This window comes from Lycium ferocissimum, chromosome 9 (genome assembly GCF_029784015.1).
Source record: "Lycium ferocissimum isolate CSIRO_LF1 chromosome 9, AGI_CSIRO_Lferr_CH_V1, whole genome shotgun sequence".
In the NCBI taxonomy this organism is placed as follows: Eukaryota; Viridiplantae; Streptophyta; class Magnoliopsida; order Solanales; family Solanaceae; genus Lycium; species Lycium ferocissimum.
In genome coordinates, this window is record NC_081350.1 from 26717831 (window position 1) to 26734744 (window position 16914).

The 16914-nt window shown below is 36.6% G+C and overlaps 1 protein-coding gene across 1 annotated transcript; it reads right to left on the bottom strand.

The window, feature by feature from the left end:
• Positions 1 to 2789: 2789 nt before the first annotated feature.
• Positions 2790 to 16511, bottom strand: LOC132030053 (formin-like protein 14). The gene is given in 20 exon segments (XM_059419523.1): positions 2790 to 3421; positions 3818 to 3884; positions 3976 to 4044; positions 4595 to 4711; positions 4802 to 4873; positions 6094 to 6188; positions 6286 to 6367; positions 6448 to 6498; positions 6587 to 6667; positions 6758 to 6799; positions 7442 to 7540; positions 9675 to 9746; positions 11944 to 12067; positions 12355 to 12818; positions 12821 to 13972; positions 14071 to 14292; positions 14375 to 15078; positions 15205 to 15283; positions 15576 to 15591; positions 16077 to 16511. Coding segments are annotated over 18 exon segments (3786 nt in total). The 5' UTR covers positions 15278 to 15283; positions 15576 to 15591; positions 16077 to 16511; the 3' UTR covers positions 2790 to 3221.
• Between the last annotated feature and the right edge of the window lie 403 nt (positions 16512 to 16914).

Sequence of the window (16914 nt, forward strand, 5' to 3'; positions counted from 1 at the left end):
AATAATAATAACTGAATATCATGTTGGAAAATATTATCCGAGAACACAAAAAATGCATGAAGAAGAACACAAAGATGAAGGTTTGACAATATGAATAACGAACACAGGATTGAGGCTTGAAACACGTGCATAACGCTTTCTTAAAAACGATATTTGTTCCGTCCCTTCTGCGATATTGCTATGGGATTGTATGCAAATAGTTTAAGCGGATGTGACAAGCCTTTGAATTTCTGCACTAAGCAAATAATGAAGAAATTCTATTGGAAAGGAAGAACTTAGAACTTGATTTTTTTGGAATTAGAGAAGAAAGAGTAATTTTCAGACAAGAAAATTCTGTAGGATTAAAAAGGTACGTTGGAATGTTAAGAAGTTGGCTCTAAATAGATGTAGTGGTTATCAAAGAATGAAAGGACGCAATCCTTTCATTTAAAAGACACCTTTTCATTTAAAATTATTATTTAATTTTATTTAAACAAAATTCCAACATATCATATCAACAAAATATTAGAGAAATTATTAATTTATATAGCGTCATAAAAAATAGCAACGGGGCAGCCGGTGGTAGTGGCCATCGCCAATAACAGTTGTAAGGTGGTAACTAATGTAGTTGTGGTAGGTGGAGGTGCCTATCGTTGGTGGATTTATAGCAGTGAATAGTTATGGTTATTGCAGTTTGAAGTGGTTGTCAATGGTGGTTGTATAATGCGGTAATTGGTGGTTGTGTGGTGGTGAAATTAGAATTGATTACTCTACAATGCTAGTTGGTGGTGTAGGTCGTTTGGTGTTTGGGTTGGCGGTGCATGGGTTGTAGTGGTGGTGTCCACCTGTGGTTATGATGACTGGTAGTGGAGATTGTTAGTTGTGATTGTTGTTAGTGGATGTAACTATAGTAAGTCGTAGAGGTGATTAGTGGTGATAGTTGCATGAGATCGCCGATGATGGTAGAGGTAGTTACATGCTTCTGTGTGTTTAGAGTAGTGGTTAAAAGTTTCACCTTCACAAAAAAATTTAAGTAAATAGCATATTATGTAAAATATTCTAAATGATTTAGACCTATTTACCATAAATAAGTGTGAATGACTATAAGCCACCTGGATAAAGATTGACACTTTTCGCTTTTCGAGAGCCAAACGAGTTGTTCTTTGATCGTAATTTTTTCATACGTCTTTTAAATATTTTAAATTATTAATTATGATGACTTATAGTACTTTTTACGTAGTTTTCAAATATGTAAATTTTATTTTGAAAAAATAAAAAATTCTATATTAAATCACACGATCAAAATTAAAAAGTTTGACTTTCGAAAAGCTAAATAGTGTCAATCTTTTTGGGACAGAGGGAGTAATATATAAGAACCAAAAAAACGAAAAATGCCTGAATTGTATCATACGCGTCAAGGTCAAGCTCCTGACGTTGATAATAGTGGGTCGCAGGAAAGGAACCTTGGTAGATCAAAGACTATCTCTACTTATATATTTATTAACAATGAGAAAGTAATTGTCATATGAATGATGAAAGAACATATAAATTCTGACCTCGGTTACATCATAAAGTGTACGTTTGAATTCATTAATTAAAGTCAAAATTATTAATTTTATGACTGCCTTGTTAAGGGCGGCTAACTTTCTTTGGAAACATTTAAAGGTTGAATATAAAGATTACTCAAATCTCATATCTTAAAGTAAAGGATGCCAGTCCAATAATTAGCTCAATAAAATAACAGATATTGTTAAAATAATTCTAAAATTAGAAGTTAAGTTGGAAACAGCATTCGACAGCGACAAATGAAGTGATCGTTTCTTTGTTGGGAAAAGGAATCAAAGAACGATTTAAAAGACGTAGAAGTCATCTCAATCCATTGCAATTACGTATTTAATTTCAGGAATGATTTAGCACAAGATTATATAATTCTAATAACCAGGTAATTGATTTGATAAATTTATATATAAAGAAGGGGTCAAGAAGACAACTATATATAGTGGGCAAACACTTATGGTTTGGGAGACGACTACGTACTAGGAGAAATCTTCAAGACTAATAAGCAACTTCGAATCTTCTTAGCAGCCTATGAGTAATATGTTATGTGTGATAGAATGTGAAATAAGAATGCAAATATTAATAATATACGAATTAAAAACATTGAAATGATAAAATTAATTCTCATAATAGTAAGAAATCTTTATTTTATTTAAGAAGTAGATAAATATTTAAATTATACATTGTATATACTTATATAATCCCCGCATTATACAATCCTTAAGTTACTAATCCTTACATTACCTTCTCTATATTACTAATCCCTGCATTATAATCCATACATTACAAATCCCTAAATTGTTAATCGACAAAAGTTCAACAGACCACCTACTTTCAAGGTCATTATGTGTAATTTCCCAGTGTATTAGCCCATCAAATTGAAGGAGTGAGCGAGATATTGAACCCCTGAGGTCCCGACTTGTTCATATAGCCTAATGATGACTTAAAATGTCAGTGTCACGCGGGATTAGACATCCACCTTAGATATAGCTTTAATGGAAGAGGAGTGTATTTAAGCCACCTGGATAAGGTAGCCCTAACCAAGGAGTATATTTAAGGGTATTTTTTACGTAAAATATGGGGAAAGTTTAAAATTGTAGAGTCTAAACAAACAATTTGCACCCCGCATAGGTGCAAAAACATTTATATGATTTTCTCAAATTTGATTCTCTCAGTGGTCATTTCAGACAACTTTTCTCCTTTGAGCTTCAAGATTACTTGTGTATGCATTAGTTCAATTTCATGAGCTTAGATAGTAAAAACTTCCTCTGCTATTAAATACTAGTTTATAGTACAAATAACATAAGTACACAGATCTGCCACTCCAGATAAGTTTTTCTTGAATTTTTCTTGTATAAGATGGAACTTCAATATGCACAACTTGGAAAGCCTCTTGAATCTTAAGGTCTCAGTATTTTTCCACTTGGGGATACAAAATTGGAGTAACAATGGCAACTGTGCGCGATTCTAAATGGCAAAAAAGGTGACAATAAAACTATGGTAATTATGTACATATATAACTAACTATAAAACTTAAATTGTACACTGAAGTACAGTGGCATTCGAGAAGAGCCTCCCAAGGCTGCTGCTATCATCAAGAAAATCTTTTAACCCGATTTTGAACTGTTTTTTCATATATTCTGCCAGCTTATGGAGTACTATAAGCTTTGGTTAATTTGAACTGATCACACAGCATGTAACTGATTTCGAAAATTCAGTTTTATTCTATCAGCATCGACAACTTCTTTCTTTCCGGAAGAACTAGCAGCTGCTTGTTCCTTCAAGGCTTCCTTCTCCAGTTTCTTCCTCTCAGCATCAGCTTGCTGTTCGTTCTCATCACGTGATTTTTTAAACATCTTCATGAAGACCACCAAAATCTGTGTCACTGTATTCAGAAAGTAAAGAAATGAAGACTGCCAAAATTTGTCACGAACATCAAAATAAGATTTAAAGAAACGGTTGGCGAGGAGAAACCTTTTGAAGCAATTTTCACATCGGTTAAACATAACACTCAGGGTTATATTACGTGAACTAAACAAGATCACCAGGACAAATGCGATTCGAGAAATCTAGCCGATGGCAATATGCACTCAACAAATGCTACAAAAGCCATAAACTGTGCATCCCATAGTCTTCACATTAAAGACAAAACTACTAAAAAGTCGTATCACTGATAACCCCTACTGAAATAGTTAAACAGTCAAACGAATGTAATTTTTTCTTTTCCAGATATCTTAATAGATGAGACAGCAAGAAAAAGTATAACATGCGTATTTCTAACCTTGCTCAAAGGGGCATCGAGCTGGATCCTCGCCAAAATATAGGGATAGGGAGTCTGCACTCCTTCCCTGCAGATTTACAGGACCAAAATAATGAGCAAACTTGACAAAACTTCCACGGGGATTTCAACTATGACAAAATGAATGCAATAAAACTCACCACTTCAATATAAAGAGTAGTGAGAGACTTGACTTCAGCCTCAGCAGTACTGAGGAAATTCTTCAACACCTGAGAAGGAATGTACAAGTAATTAATAACTAACCACATATTTCAGATGTTTTACAAAATTATGTGTACACCAAATAGAGGACATTGCAATCAAGTTTTTTAACTATCAATTCTGGACACATATCACTCTTTTACACCAGCGGTATAACTGCTTCCTTACTTTGTCTTCTCAGAATATCCAGAATAAAGCTTTTAATAGTAAATAAGGATCCTTGTATAATGAAGGAAACCTGGGGAAAAAGGAATCCGCACAATGCCATTCGTTCACTTTTGTCATAAGAAAATCACGAGAATTTGTTAATACATTTAGACATTGCATTTTATGATCTTCTCAACATATAAGAAAACCTAGGATCACTTTGGTCGAATAGACTGAATCATGTGCAATACTAGAATAGGCTTTCTACAAAATATTGTTAAGGTACATTGTTAAATGGCCTTGAACAGTTAAAATTTAAAGCTAAAAAGAAACATAAACCTGGAATTACATGCAACCAGCTAGGGGATTGAGGAAGTAGAAATATTTACATGTTGCCATTCTCTTTCTTACCTTCTGAAAGCCTGACGATATTGCACCATCATTGTCGGATGCAGTAAGTTCTTGTTCTACTTTCTCAAGACCTTTGCTCACTGCTTGCATTTCTTCAGCCAAAGACTTCAGTTGGATCTAAACAATTAATATGACATAAACAAACATTTCAGTTCACTATCACTAATAGTACTCCAAGTGAAGACCACATATATATAGCAAAGGTACCTTAGAAGCAGCTTCCAAGTGAAGAAGACCCTTGTCGAAATCAAGCAACTCTGGCATTTTCTCAGCAAGGAGCTGACAAAAACAAGACAGATTTACATCTTTGGAATCGCAGTGTAAACTGGAAACATACATATCGAAAAGAATTGAGACACAAGAGAACTCCAGGCTGGCTAATTGACTGGTCCATCCCAGCTTGGCTCTCCATCATAGAATCCAAATTCCTACATCCCAAATTTCCTATGCTTGATTCCCTATTAAAACTGTTAATCCCAAATTTCCTATGCTTGATTCCCTATTAAAACTGCTAATCCCAAATTTCCTATGCTTGATTCCCTATTGCAACTGTTAATCCCAAATTTCCTATGTTTGATTCCCTATTGCAACTGTTAATCCCAAATTTCCTATGCGAATTTTCAGCATCTGTTTTCCTTCTTTCTTATTTTCTCACTTTTTTCAGTAGGGCTAGCAAAGAAAATGCACTATCTCTCTCCAAATGCCATGAGAAGCCTTGATAAGCGAATTAGGAGTAGCTTGTATTAATCAATCTTCAAATACTTGTGTTTGCTAATTGATTATTTGTACATGAATAAATTAGCAACAAATTTAAGCTGTCATCAATATCTGAAAAACACCAAAAAGAAAAGTGTTAAGTGGTTGTAACTTGGAGAGATGATGTAGAGTTGGCGCTTTGATGCATGTTTCTAAACCTCTGTTTCTAAGAGCTGTTAAACTAGCAGTATGATACTGTTTCAAATTCTTATTGGGATGTTCCCTTTATCCTTAATTTTTTTCGGCGTGTTAAAACAATGACCAGTCCTATTATTATGACTCAACCACAGGATAGTTGAAGTCAACTATATGAATCCTCATATGCATAGCGCAACATTTCATTTGGATCCATTTCATTCTAATAACCAATAATTTGTCTTTTCAAACAAATAAGTGGCTCATTTAGTACTAAAGGTTCTCTACACTTTTCAGATAAAGTATTATAATTTTATTGATAGTTGAGCAAAAGAACAGTATACTAGAAGTGCTCGCCTACTCTCAATTAGCCCCATCCATGGCTACCTTATGGCCCTTGTAGCATGTGCTAAATTGTCGCAGTTTTTGGTGGGTTATGACATAGAGCTCAAATAAACTTGGCAATTTGTCAACCCAATCTTGAATTACTTGTCAATCATCATTGAGCCAAAACTAATCCAACTCAACTTAAACTTAAGTCAACTTCAATTGATCTATATAGTACATAAAGGTAAAAACAGAAAGGCATCATAATGCAGTAGTTCTACCTTGCACAGATAATGCATCAAGGTCATTTTGTTGTTTTTAGCACGAGTGTCAGAAAGCTTAAGAAGACTGTCCAACTTGAACCCTACAGCAGATCCTGCAATGTTATTTCAAAAACAAAGATATTATTCACAGCGCCTCCACCCAACGACTGATTGTTCTCGTATAAAGAGTTAGATTTTAGAAATTTGTACCTCGTGCTGTACCCTGATTCAGTGCATTTCCCAATGTTAGAATGGTCTGCATTATCTGACGTAATTTGGCAGATTCTTTCACCTACTCGACCAAGAAATGCAGTTAGAATCTAGTTAAAATCAGAATGTTCCAAATCAAACTTCATAAGGTATGAAAAGTACCTCTGTAGTAGCATCATTAATTGTACTCAGGTTAGTTCTCAAGTCCTTCACCTGAACAATTCCACATATTATAGTCAACAGAAAAATGAATGGCAGAATGCATAGACATTAGTTCGCTAACAAGTACAAGAGCAAATACCTGATTAGAAAAAGTGATAGTAAATGAAAACACTCGTAACTTGGACTCAACTCGTGGGACCTTCATCAGCTCCAGGAAAAACTGAAACAGGTATTAATCCAGTTAGTTACTCATAACTTAGAGGATAGAGATATTTGTAGTTCCCACATATATGGTCAAATTGGAGAAGACCTGCTCACACTTTCCAAGCATTCCCTTGTCCCCATTATAGTTCTGGGAAATAGAAAATAACCAGTAAGAAAAAATTTTGAAATAAAAAATTAACAATTAAATATCAGATGGCAAGTATACGCTGTCAAGAAAGTAGCACAACTAAGATCACAGGGTAGGGGTAAATCAAGCAGAAACAAGTATGGATCTACATACACGACAGACTGATACATGCACACATCCACGCCCACCAGAAAAGGGAGTTATCAGAACTAGGTGTCTGTAATTAGATATTGAATCACACACATAATCTTGAACATCATCGATGCAAGTACATACTGTATAAGCATGTAAACGCCAAATGGGTCATTGAATTATGGGCATCAATCTGCACACCTAATTACAACAAAAGGCACATCAATAAAATCATAGGCTACTGCTGTACCGATGACTCACCGAACTAGTAGTCTAACGTTGGATATAATTGCAAAAGGTGAAGGTTTGGACTCTTGGTTCCAAATACTATTGGTAAAAAACTTCAACATGAAGTATTTTCTCTAAACGAGAAGAGTTGAATGAAAATTGAAGCTAACCTCAGGAAGATATTTCTATCATTACTTATGAACTCAAAATACATGACTAGACACACTATACAAATATTATCACGATAGGCAAGCACTGTCAGGATGAGAAAAGGGATAATACCCTCAGTGTCTCCATTTCTTCTTTTGTTGGGCAAAATTTTATCAGATTTTCAACCTGATCAATGTCCAGAGCTGACGAATCCAAAGCCAAAATAGCATTCTGTCAGACATGCATAAAAATATAATTTGTTAGAAATCCAGGGTAAATTTCCCCTCAGTAAAAAGATATCCTATTTGTATTTGCATAATATTGGCATGAGATGAGTTCAAATTAAGTAAAATGGTCGTGAGGGTTCACAGAGTGGACCCAACTTGTTTGCGACTGAGGCCTAATTGTTGTTGTAATATTAGTACAAGAAATCCACGATAAATATTTCATTCATTTCAATGTACTTAAGACTCAAAAACAGAAAAACAAAAAAAAAAAACTTCCAAAGAAACCATGCATGAGCATCCCTAAAGAAATGTTCACCTCACTTACTGAACACATGCATGAATCGGAATATTATTACCTTCTATGTTGCTCGGACTCTCCAAAAATATTGTCGTACCCATGTTGGGTCCTCCAAAAATGCACTACCTTTTGAAGGATCTGACACACACACGTCAGCATTTTTAAGAGTCCGGGCAACATAGATTACCGTGCATTATGAAAACACGATTTTGACCACAAAAGCAAATGTTAGAATATTTTATACAATATCTATAGAGATTCTTTGATGTTCAGCAGAAAAATATCCATTAAGTTTAACATTTAATTTTGATCTCTTCAAGTCAGGTGAAATTACTGATCTTTTCAACTCTATAAAATTGTCAAAAATATAAAGGAATAAAAATGTCTTCTTCTTTCTTTTATTGAGAAAGAAATACAGATAGTTAATCCATATATTATTCTTTTATTAAGCAGAAATGATTTCACTTTCAATTTAGAGTTCAATACATACGATATCAAAAAGATTATCGTATGTAGAGTTGAATACATGTCACGCCCTTTTTCTTTTTTGGTTGAGAATCGTCTTTTAGTCAAACTCATGAAAAATGTTCAATAATTTTGCGTACCTATTTGATTTGTCAGATACTTCTATAGTTTTAGGCTTTTAACAAATGTAGAAAGGGGGGAAAAAGGGAGCAAAAATAATAAATTGTAATCTTCTGGAAAATAAAGGCTTACAACATATACTTTTATATGTTTATTTGTTACTTTATTACAATTGATAAAAGCATAGTGAGTCATTATTATTTTTAGGTTGTTCAGTTTGAATCAGTGTCTTCAAAGGCGTTTTCGGGGCGAGTCCCAGGGCGAATCCCGGGGTTGGGCACACCAAAAACGCTCTGGGGCGTAGATCCATAGAGTGTACACCATAGAATTTGAGGGGTAAACCCCGCGAGCAAAAGCGTAAGCCCCGGGCGTTAAATTTGATTTTTATTGTTTTAAAAGTAGTTTTGCTACAGATTATGTTTTTTATTATTGGTGTGATGATATTTATTCTTTATGCTATCATGTTTTCATGTTGTAGTAATTTTTCCTAAAATATACAAATAAGGAATGCAACTCTCATAAAAAATAGCACTGCCATATATAGTTTTTTCAGATGGTTATGCCTGAAATTGATAGGATAGAGATTCCATAGCAATATGTTCCTGAGGCAACTTTATCTGTTTTTTGTCATTGCTCTTACACTTTTACCCTTCTCATTCTTTGAAATATATATATAAAAAAAAAATCAGTGCAAATATTAGTTGAAGGTGGGCAGGACTAGTAGATGTGGAGATAGATGATGATTCCATTTTAAAGATTTTCTCGTGGCTAATATCATTTTTTGTGTTGATACCCTTCTCAAATAATAATTATAATAATTTTTTCTATATTATTGGTGATTTATTTGAACATAATTGCAGATTTTTATTGAATTTTACTTTTTCTTATTTTCTTAGTAATAAAATGATAAAATCGAAAATACATAAGACTTATGCCCCGTAGATCCATGGGACTTACGCCCCGTGTTTCGGGGCCGACGCCTCGTCCCGTGCTGAGTAAAATGCCTCGCGCCCCCGCTTATTAAAACATTGGGTTGAATCACTTTTAAAATTATAAGCAGCTCGATTTCAAAAGTTTCTGATTGTCCTAAAGCCCAAGGAAAGGTTACTTAATCTAATTGTTTTATCTGATAAACAATAAAAAGACATTGTCAAAAGAGTAAAGACCCACCTACATGCTAGGACACATAAACCAATGCAATAGATAAAAGTATTGAAGCTGATAGTAGAAACAAGAAGACATAAAAAGAACTCACAAGCATATCAGGCAGTGGAATCTTGATTTTTGTAAGCATAATTTCGCAATTGTATGCCCTGCGCAGATCAATCTGACAAAAGCATATGTTAGAAATAATCCCCGATCTTTTCACACTTCCAGTTTTCACTACAAATAATGGGAGTTCTGTAAAATGGAATCCGAATACCTCAGGAAGAAAAAGAAGTCAACACCACTAGACTGTTCACCAACTATTCCATAGTGATCTCATAGTATATAGTGAAAGCTTTAAATAGTAAGAGCTTCTTTCTATAGAAATGTTCTATCCCTTCCAAGTTAGCACTAACAGATGATAAATTAAGAAGCCAACTGCAATTCATTCACGGTCAATGGATTTGTAGACATGCATTATCTTTCATTCTAATTCATCTAGACATGGATCAGAACCTAATAAAATTACTCTGTTACAAGAATTTACATTTCAAAGTATTAAACAAACTTTTAAGAAATTTTCAAAGGCAGCTGTTTTTATTTTTTTGATATGGTTGACCACATCCTCCAAACCCTCTACCTAGGAGGCCCAAGAGTGGTCTTTCCCCTTTATCCCTTGGTTAATGAAACCCCCAAACTCATGGTTGGAGATGAAGGACCTTCCCCCTAGGAGATCCCTCCAGTCAAAGATAACTAACTTAACTTTCATGGAACAGAAATGGTGTTACCTATGGGACGGAGAAAGTAGAACTTTTCCACCCAAAGTTCATTTAATCATCCACATCCGGGTTGAGCAACCACAAGCTCTTCTCTATACGGGCATGCTTGTTTCGAAACTTCACCGATGTTAAACCCATTTAAGCCTTACTGTCCACTTCTTTTCTTCCACCTTGTAAGTTACAACTTACCACTAAAAGCACTCTTTAAAACCTATACTACATTAACTCCTTTATTTAACTAATGAAGGAAACAGATACCCACTCATCCTACAACACTCACTTTACTACATGAAAAACTTGCTTGATAATGCCTATCTGGAGAATGAGTCCATGAAGCATCCCTAACCTTTCAATTTGGCCTCTAACGGAGGACTTGAGCATAACTCCGCCAGTAATTTCACTTACTATCCCTTTTTCGCTAAAGAAAAGATATTATATACATAGAATCATCAACAGATTTGACTTGTCAAAATATCTCAGCTATTAGCTGGCTGGGTGGAAGTTACGTGTTTTGGGAAGTCCAAAGTGGAGGTAACGCACCTGCTCAAGGAAACAAGAAGTAAAGGAACTTTTGGATTTCTTCCAATACTAGGTGCGTTGAAAGTGAAGGTCACGGGGCGGTCCAATACTCTCTTTCTGGATGAGATTTGCTACTGATATTGAGTTACAGAACTGTTAGTTAGCCAGAGTACAGTCCTACAAAGTACTCTGGTCAAGAACATCTTGGTCACTTGGAACTAGCAGCAATTTAGTCCATTTCTCATTTCAAAAAATTTATGTGGTGCCTCCAAGGTGTGTGTTTACTTGTAAACCCCTCTGAGTTTAAATCATCAAAACAATCATCTTACCTGTACTACTCATGGAAGACTATTGAAGCATATGTTCTTTGACCTTAAAAATGTGCAAATTAAACATTATCCCCGTATGCTCATGCAATTCCAAATGATCGGCAATGCACAATGTCAAGTATTTTATTTGGGCACGGAGAGATAGCATATTTGCATGGCAATTGACGACAGGTGATTTTGACATAAGTCTAAGAATTCCAGTGCCATGTAGAAATGTAACTTCTACACGCAATTACCAATTAGTCAAGTGCCTCAATCATTGCTAAGAACCACTGTGATATTTCGCAAAGAGGGAAAATAAGGAGTGTCAGCAGAAGTATTAGCTAACAAGAAAAGATTCGGTTTCCTTGTCCCGTTCAGGGAAGAATGACTAAGTGGAAGAAAGTGAGTGAGCTAGCCTATAGAGTCCTCCATTATGTACCCAATTCTGTAGATGAAGGAGTTCAAGGTTTGATTTGAGCCTAAAAGAGCAAAATGTCTATACACGTTGCGAAGAGCCAAAAAGTGTTGTTAACACAAAAGCACTCTAAAGTGAGAGTGAGTAGCAGAGGAAGGGAACTAAGACAAATGAATTATTTACTTCAATAAAAGAGAAGGTAGCGCGCAAGATAAACAAAGTAAATGGGTGTTTTCATCTTATATGTCTATGATGTGTCTTTCTGAGAAATTTCAAGGAAAAATAAATAAAATTATTTAACAGCAAATTATCAGCAAAATAACGATTAAACAAGATACGGCATATATAACTTGCCAATTGCACTTTTTCTGGTTTGTTGATTTTGGAACCACGCCGACCTCCACCTTTGCCAGTTCCATCAGTAGCTGAAGCCACCGAAAACAAATTTTCAAGCTCTTTAATATCAATTTCAGGTGCGCTGTCATATACAATTATGAAATCTTATCAGAACTACCCATAACAGACGTATAACGAACAAAATTGCAGTAGCTAAACACAAGCTAGGTTAAACTCAAAGTGCTCAGAAATTAGTATCTATGCATTATTAAGCAAGAGAAGTCGAGAACCATGAGAATGGAAGTGCTTATGATGACCAGTGAAGGGGTTTAACAGGACACAGCAATAGCAAACATTTTAGCTCTGGATATTAATGACACAGAAAGTTCTCATTGTAGTTTTTCATCCCCCAAAACAAATTTTGCATACCTGGAAGCATTTTCCTTATTTTGCGTATCAGCCCATAAACTCCCTTGCATAGCCCGTGTAACTTTCGACCAATGTAAGGGCTTCAATGAAGCTTTTTTAGGAGGAATTGAAGTACCTCCTGCACCTCGCCCTTTCCCTAGAGCAGTTGAGCCTACAGAGGCTCTTACACGTCCAGCAGATGGAGGTGGTGGTGGCGCATTAAGGCCCTTTCCACCTGGCAGTGGAGGTGGACCTGGTGTCAAACCCCGCCTAGGAGGTGGTGGAGCATTAGGAGCCTTTGGTGCTGGTGGAGGTGCAGGTGGAGTGGGACCTTGCCTAGGAACTCCCAAAGGAGGTGGAGGAGGTGCAGGTGGCCCTTTAGAATTGCTTGGTGGTGGAGGTGGTGGAGGTGGTGGCGGTGGAGGTGCCAACGGAGTTGTCCTATTTGATTTAGAGGATGGAGGTGGAGGTGGAGGAGGTGCTGAGGTGGAGGGCCTCTGGAAGAGGCAGAAGGGGGAGGTGGGGGAGGTGGGGGAGGCGGGGGAGTTACACAAGGCAAGGGCGAATACTTAGATGACACGGAAGGTGGAGGGGGAGGCGGTGGTGGAGGAGGTGAAGGGGGACACTTGGAAGAGATAAAAGGAGGGGGAGGAGGAGGTGGCGGAGGAGCTGATAAGTTACAGTTAGATGGCCCACGAGGAGGAGGAGGAGGGGGAGGGGGAGGTGGAGGTGGAGGCAGAGCACTTCTAGAAGTAGAAAATGTAGGGACGGGAGGTGGATTTGGAGGAGCAGAAGTGGATAAAAAGCTTTTATTAGGAAGTGGTGGAGGTGGTGGAGGTGGCGGAGGTCCTCTAGAAAAGCTATCGGGAGAAGTTGAAGAAGTAGGTTGTCTTGGCGGTGAATGTCCTCTGTTACTACCAATTGAAGGTGGTGGTGGTGGTGGCGGCGGCGGTGGAGGTGTAGGTGATCTATTAGAACTTGCAAATGCTGGAAGCAGAGGTGGTGGTGGAGGAGGAGGATATGGTGCTGATGATTGAGGGAATTTTACACTAGAAATCACAGAGGCAGGTGACGAGGGTGGCGAAGGTAACGGAGAAGAAGAGGAAGGTCTTGTATCGCAAACTCGAACTCCCTTTGAATGTTCAGGAGCAATGGCGGCATCCAATCGACTGTCATTCTCAGAAAGAGACTGAACAGGACCAATATCTGACATAGGAAGCTTCATTTGACCCTCAGAAATCTTGGGGTCAGAAGTTCCATCAGAAGCCGAATCCTGTTCATCTAAAAAATTGACATCTGTTGTATTAGCATAAGTAAGACTACTAGCTTTCTCTGAGTCCAGAAAGTCCAAACTGTCAGCAATACTCGATGCATTATTTTCTTCTTCAGAATCAAATGGGGATGAATACCCGCTCATCCTACTTTGCAAAATTGACAAATCTTTCATATCATTCAGCACCGATAGTTGCTTAAACAACCACAATGCAGCATCATCGCCAGTATCAACCCAATCAGCGCCACTAAAAAGTTCTTGTACCTTTGAAAAAGCTTCAATAGGAAGTCCACCAGTCTCCTCACCATTTAGAGCTGCAGTGGGAGCTTTTAGAGGAGATATGCTCTCAACATCACCAAATAAAACCTGCAAAGCAGGAAGTATAAAATTAGAGGAGAAATATGAAGAGCATAGGTGATCCACTTAACCAACACTAATCAGCCAGTTCGTGAGAAAGTATTCACCTCAGCTCGAAAGCCTTTCGGAAAGCGTGCCTTTGAATCCCACAGAATATCCAGGTTATCGCAGTTCAACATCAAAATGTTGGACCGTATAAAAGCTGTGTTAAACATTATACGGAACATCATGACTTCCCTTTCAGGATCCAGGTCTAAATGGACACACTCCAAAACTACATCTCCTTGCACCAAACACTGAATATCAATCTTGATGACATCACTGTCCTTCTGCAAAACGATAACAATCATGTTGTCACACAGAAGAACTGAAGAAGACAAGAAACATGATGCAGTGATAGCAATTTTTCACCTGGCGATAATGTCGATGGCTTCTACCTTTCTTCGGCGTGGAGTACAACATATGAGTTGACAATCCATCCTTGCTGAGAAGGTTCCTGCCAAAAATACGCACAATTGGCCTACACCCTTTTTGATTGTCGAATCTTGGAATGGCACGAAGAATGAGGCAATCCAAAGAAAGAGCTTGCTCGGGAGGAGGCCACTCAGGGGATATATTTCTTCTTGATATATATTGCAGGTAACGAAGCTGAGAAGGGAATGGGTTCAAAGGTGACAATAATTGTGATAAACCTTTAGGTGCCTCACGATAAACCATCTCGAGAGTTTTTCTCTCTCCACTTTGTAACTTTCTGAAAATCAAGAAACTGGCCAAAATGAAGGCTAGAAGGGGCCAACCACCTCTCTCACAGTGTAACAAAATTACATTGTTATTATTTCGAAGGGAAAGCCAACTCTCACAGATACATAGAAAATGATGTATCAAAGACAATGGCAGTACAGGACAGCCTTCATACTGCCTCGGGTAATCCATTACAGTTACATCATACTCGCATAAAATCTCCGCGAACTGGCTCCTTTTCTCGCCTTCTCTGAAATTGAAAGCAAGAAAGGAGGAATCCGGAAATTCTTCGTGCAGTTCATTTATGATCTCGTGCAAGTAAAGCTGGTAAATTCCCTCAGGCAGTACTTCAGTCGAAAAACAAGAATCAAAAACTGCAGATATTCAACACAAGAAAAAAAAAAAAAAAAAAAACTTGAGAAAAATACAATCCACTTCCAATGTTCAACAAAACTATAAAATATAAAGCACATTATCAAGTCAAAAGCTAGTTCCCTTACCATATACTCTATCATCAAGTTCCAGCAACCCATCTGGGGGCCTCCTGTAGAAAAATCTACTTAACAGCGACATTTTACTTAGCCAGTATAGCACCTAAACTCACCTGTCAGCAAAGAAATTTGAACCCATTTTCATACATATAGTCTCCCACGATCAAAAGGGTCAATGAATCAGCTCAAATTCAAATGAATCAGCTCATACAAATTCAAGAAAATGTGAAATTCAGAAAAAAACAATCAAGTTGCATTTAATACTTAAACAACTCAAAACTAGTCCCAATTTCTGAAGACCCGCAAAGCTAAAAGGCATTGAACAATTTTGCTAGTATTTCTGGAAAAAAAAAAAAATCTACGTAACAGCGACGTAATACTTAGCCAATATAGCACCTAACCTGTCATCAAAGAAATTTGAATCCATTTTCATACATATATAGTGTCTCCAGATCAAAAGGGTCAATGAATCAGCTCATACAAATTCAAGAAAATGTGAAATTCAGAAAAAAAGCAATCAAGTTGCATTTTTTACTTAAACAACTCAAAACTAGTCTCAATTTCTGAAGACCCACAAAGCTAAAGGGATTTGATCAATTTTGCTAGTATTTCTGAAAAAAGAAAAAAAAAATTGGAAGCAAACACTGAATTTTGAACCCATTTTCATTCTTATAGCGTCCCAAGATCAAAAGGGTCAAAAGAATCAGCTCATACAAATTCAAGAAACTAATCAAGAAAATGCAGTTTACTTAAACAACTTAAAATTAGTCTCAATTCCCACAAAGCTAAAAGGCATTAAATTGGAAACAAACAAACACCTAAGTATATACCAACAACAACAACACTGTAACATAACAGACAAACTCACATAAATATAGTACCTAAATTTACCTGCCATCAAAGAAATTTGAACCCATTTTCAAAAGGGTGAAAAAAAGGGTTCAAGAAAATGTCAAATTACTGAAACAACTCAAAAACAGTGTCAATTTCTGAAGACCCACAAAGCTAAAAAGGGATTAAACAATTTTGTTAGTATTTCTAAGAAAAGAAACTGAACATAAGAAGACTTACATAAATGTATAATATTTTGAAGAAGACACAAAAAAAAAAATGAAATATTTGAAGTGAAGCAAACGGACAGAAGACGTTGAGGAATTATTCGAGATGTGAGGAGAAGAACCGACAGTAACGTTTTTAGTATCAAATCTTTTCGATTTTTCTGATGTTGGATTTGAACTCTTTGGAGTTCAAAATTTTGGGAACGGAAAATAAGGGGGTTCATTTTGTATTTTTTTAATATATGGTCGTTGTATATTTTTGAAATTACAGAATCAATCCTATACTTTTCTGGATAACTTTCCTTGGCCCTGGTTGTAGCCAGTATTCTAATGGGACTGTGCACATTAGCCCAATTTTGGGGCCCCTATCTAAGGTATAGTCAGCTGAGGTCTTTCGGAAGTAACCTATCTACATCCACGAGGCAGGTGTAAGGTCTACTACATTCTATTCTCTCCAAACCTTACTTTGTGGGATTACATTAGGTATGTTGTTGTCCTTGTATTTAAGGTATAGTCGCACTTAATTTTTATAAGTTTAGCTACGTCAAAATCAATTTTCTATATACATGATTGAAGCTGCAAAACTTCGTGTTAGAAGTTATAATTTTTGCCTTGCATGCGCAAGCAAACTTCAGATATTTTCGTTTGAAGTTGGGCTTGC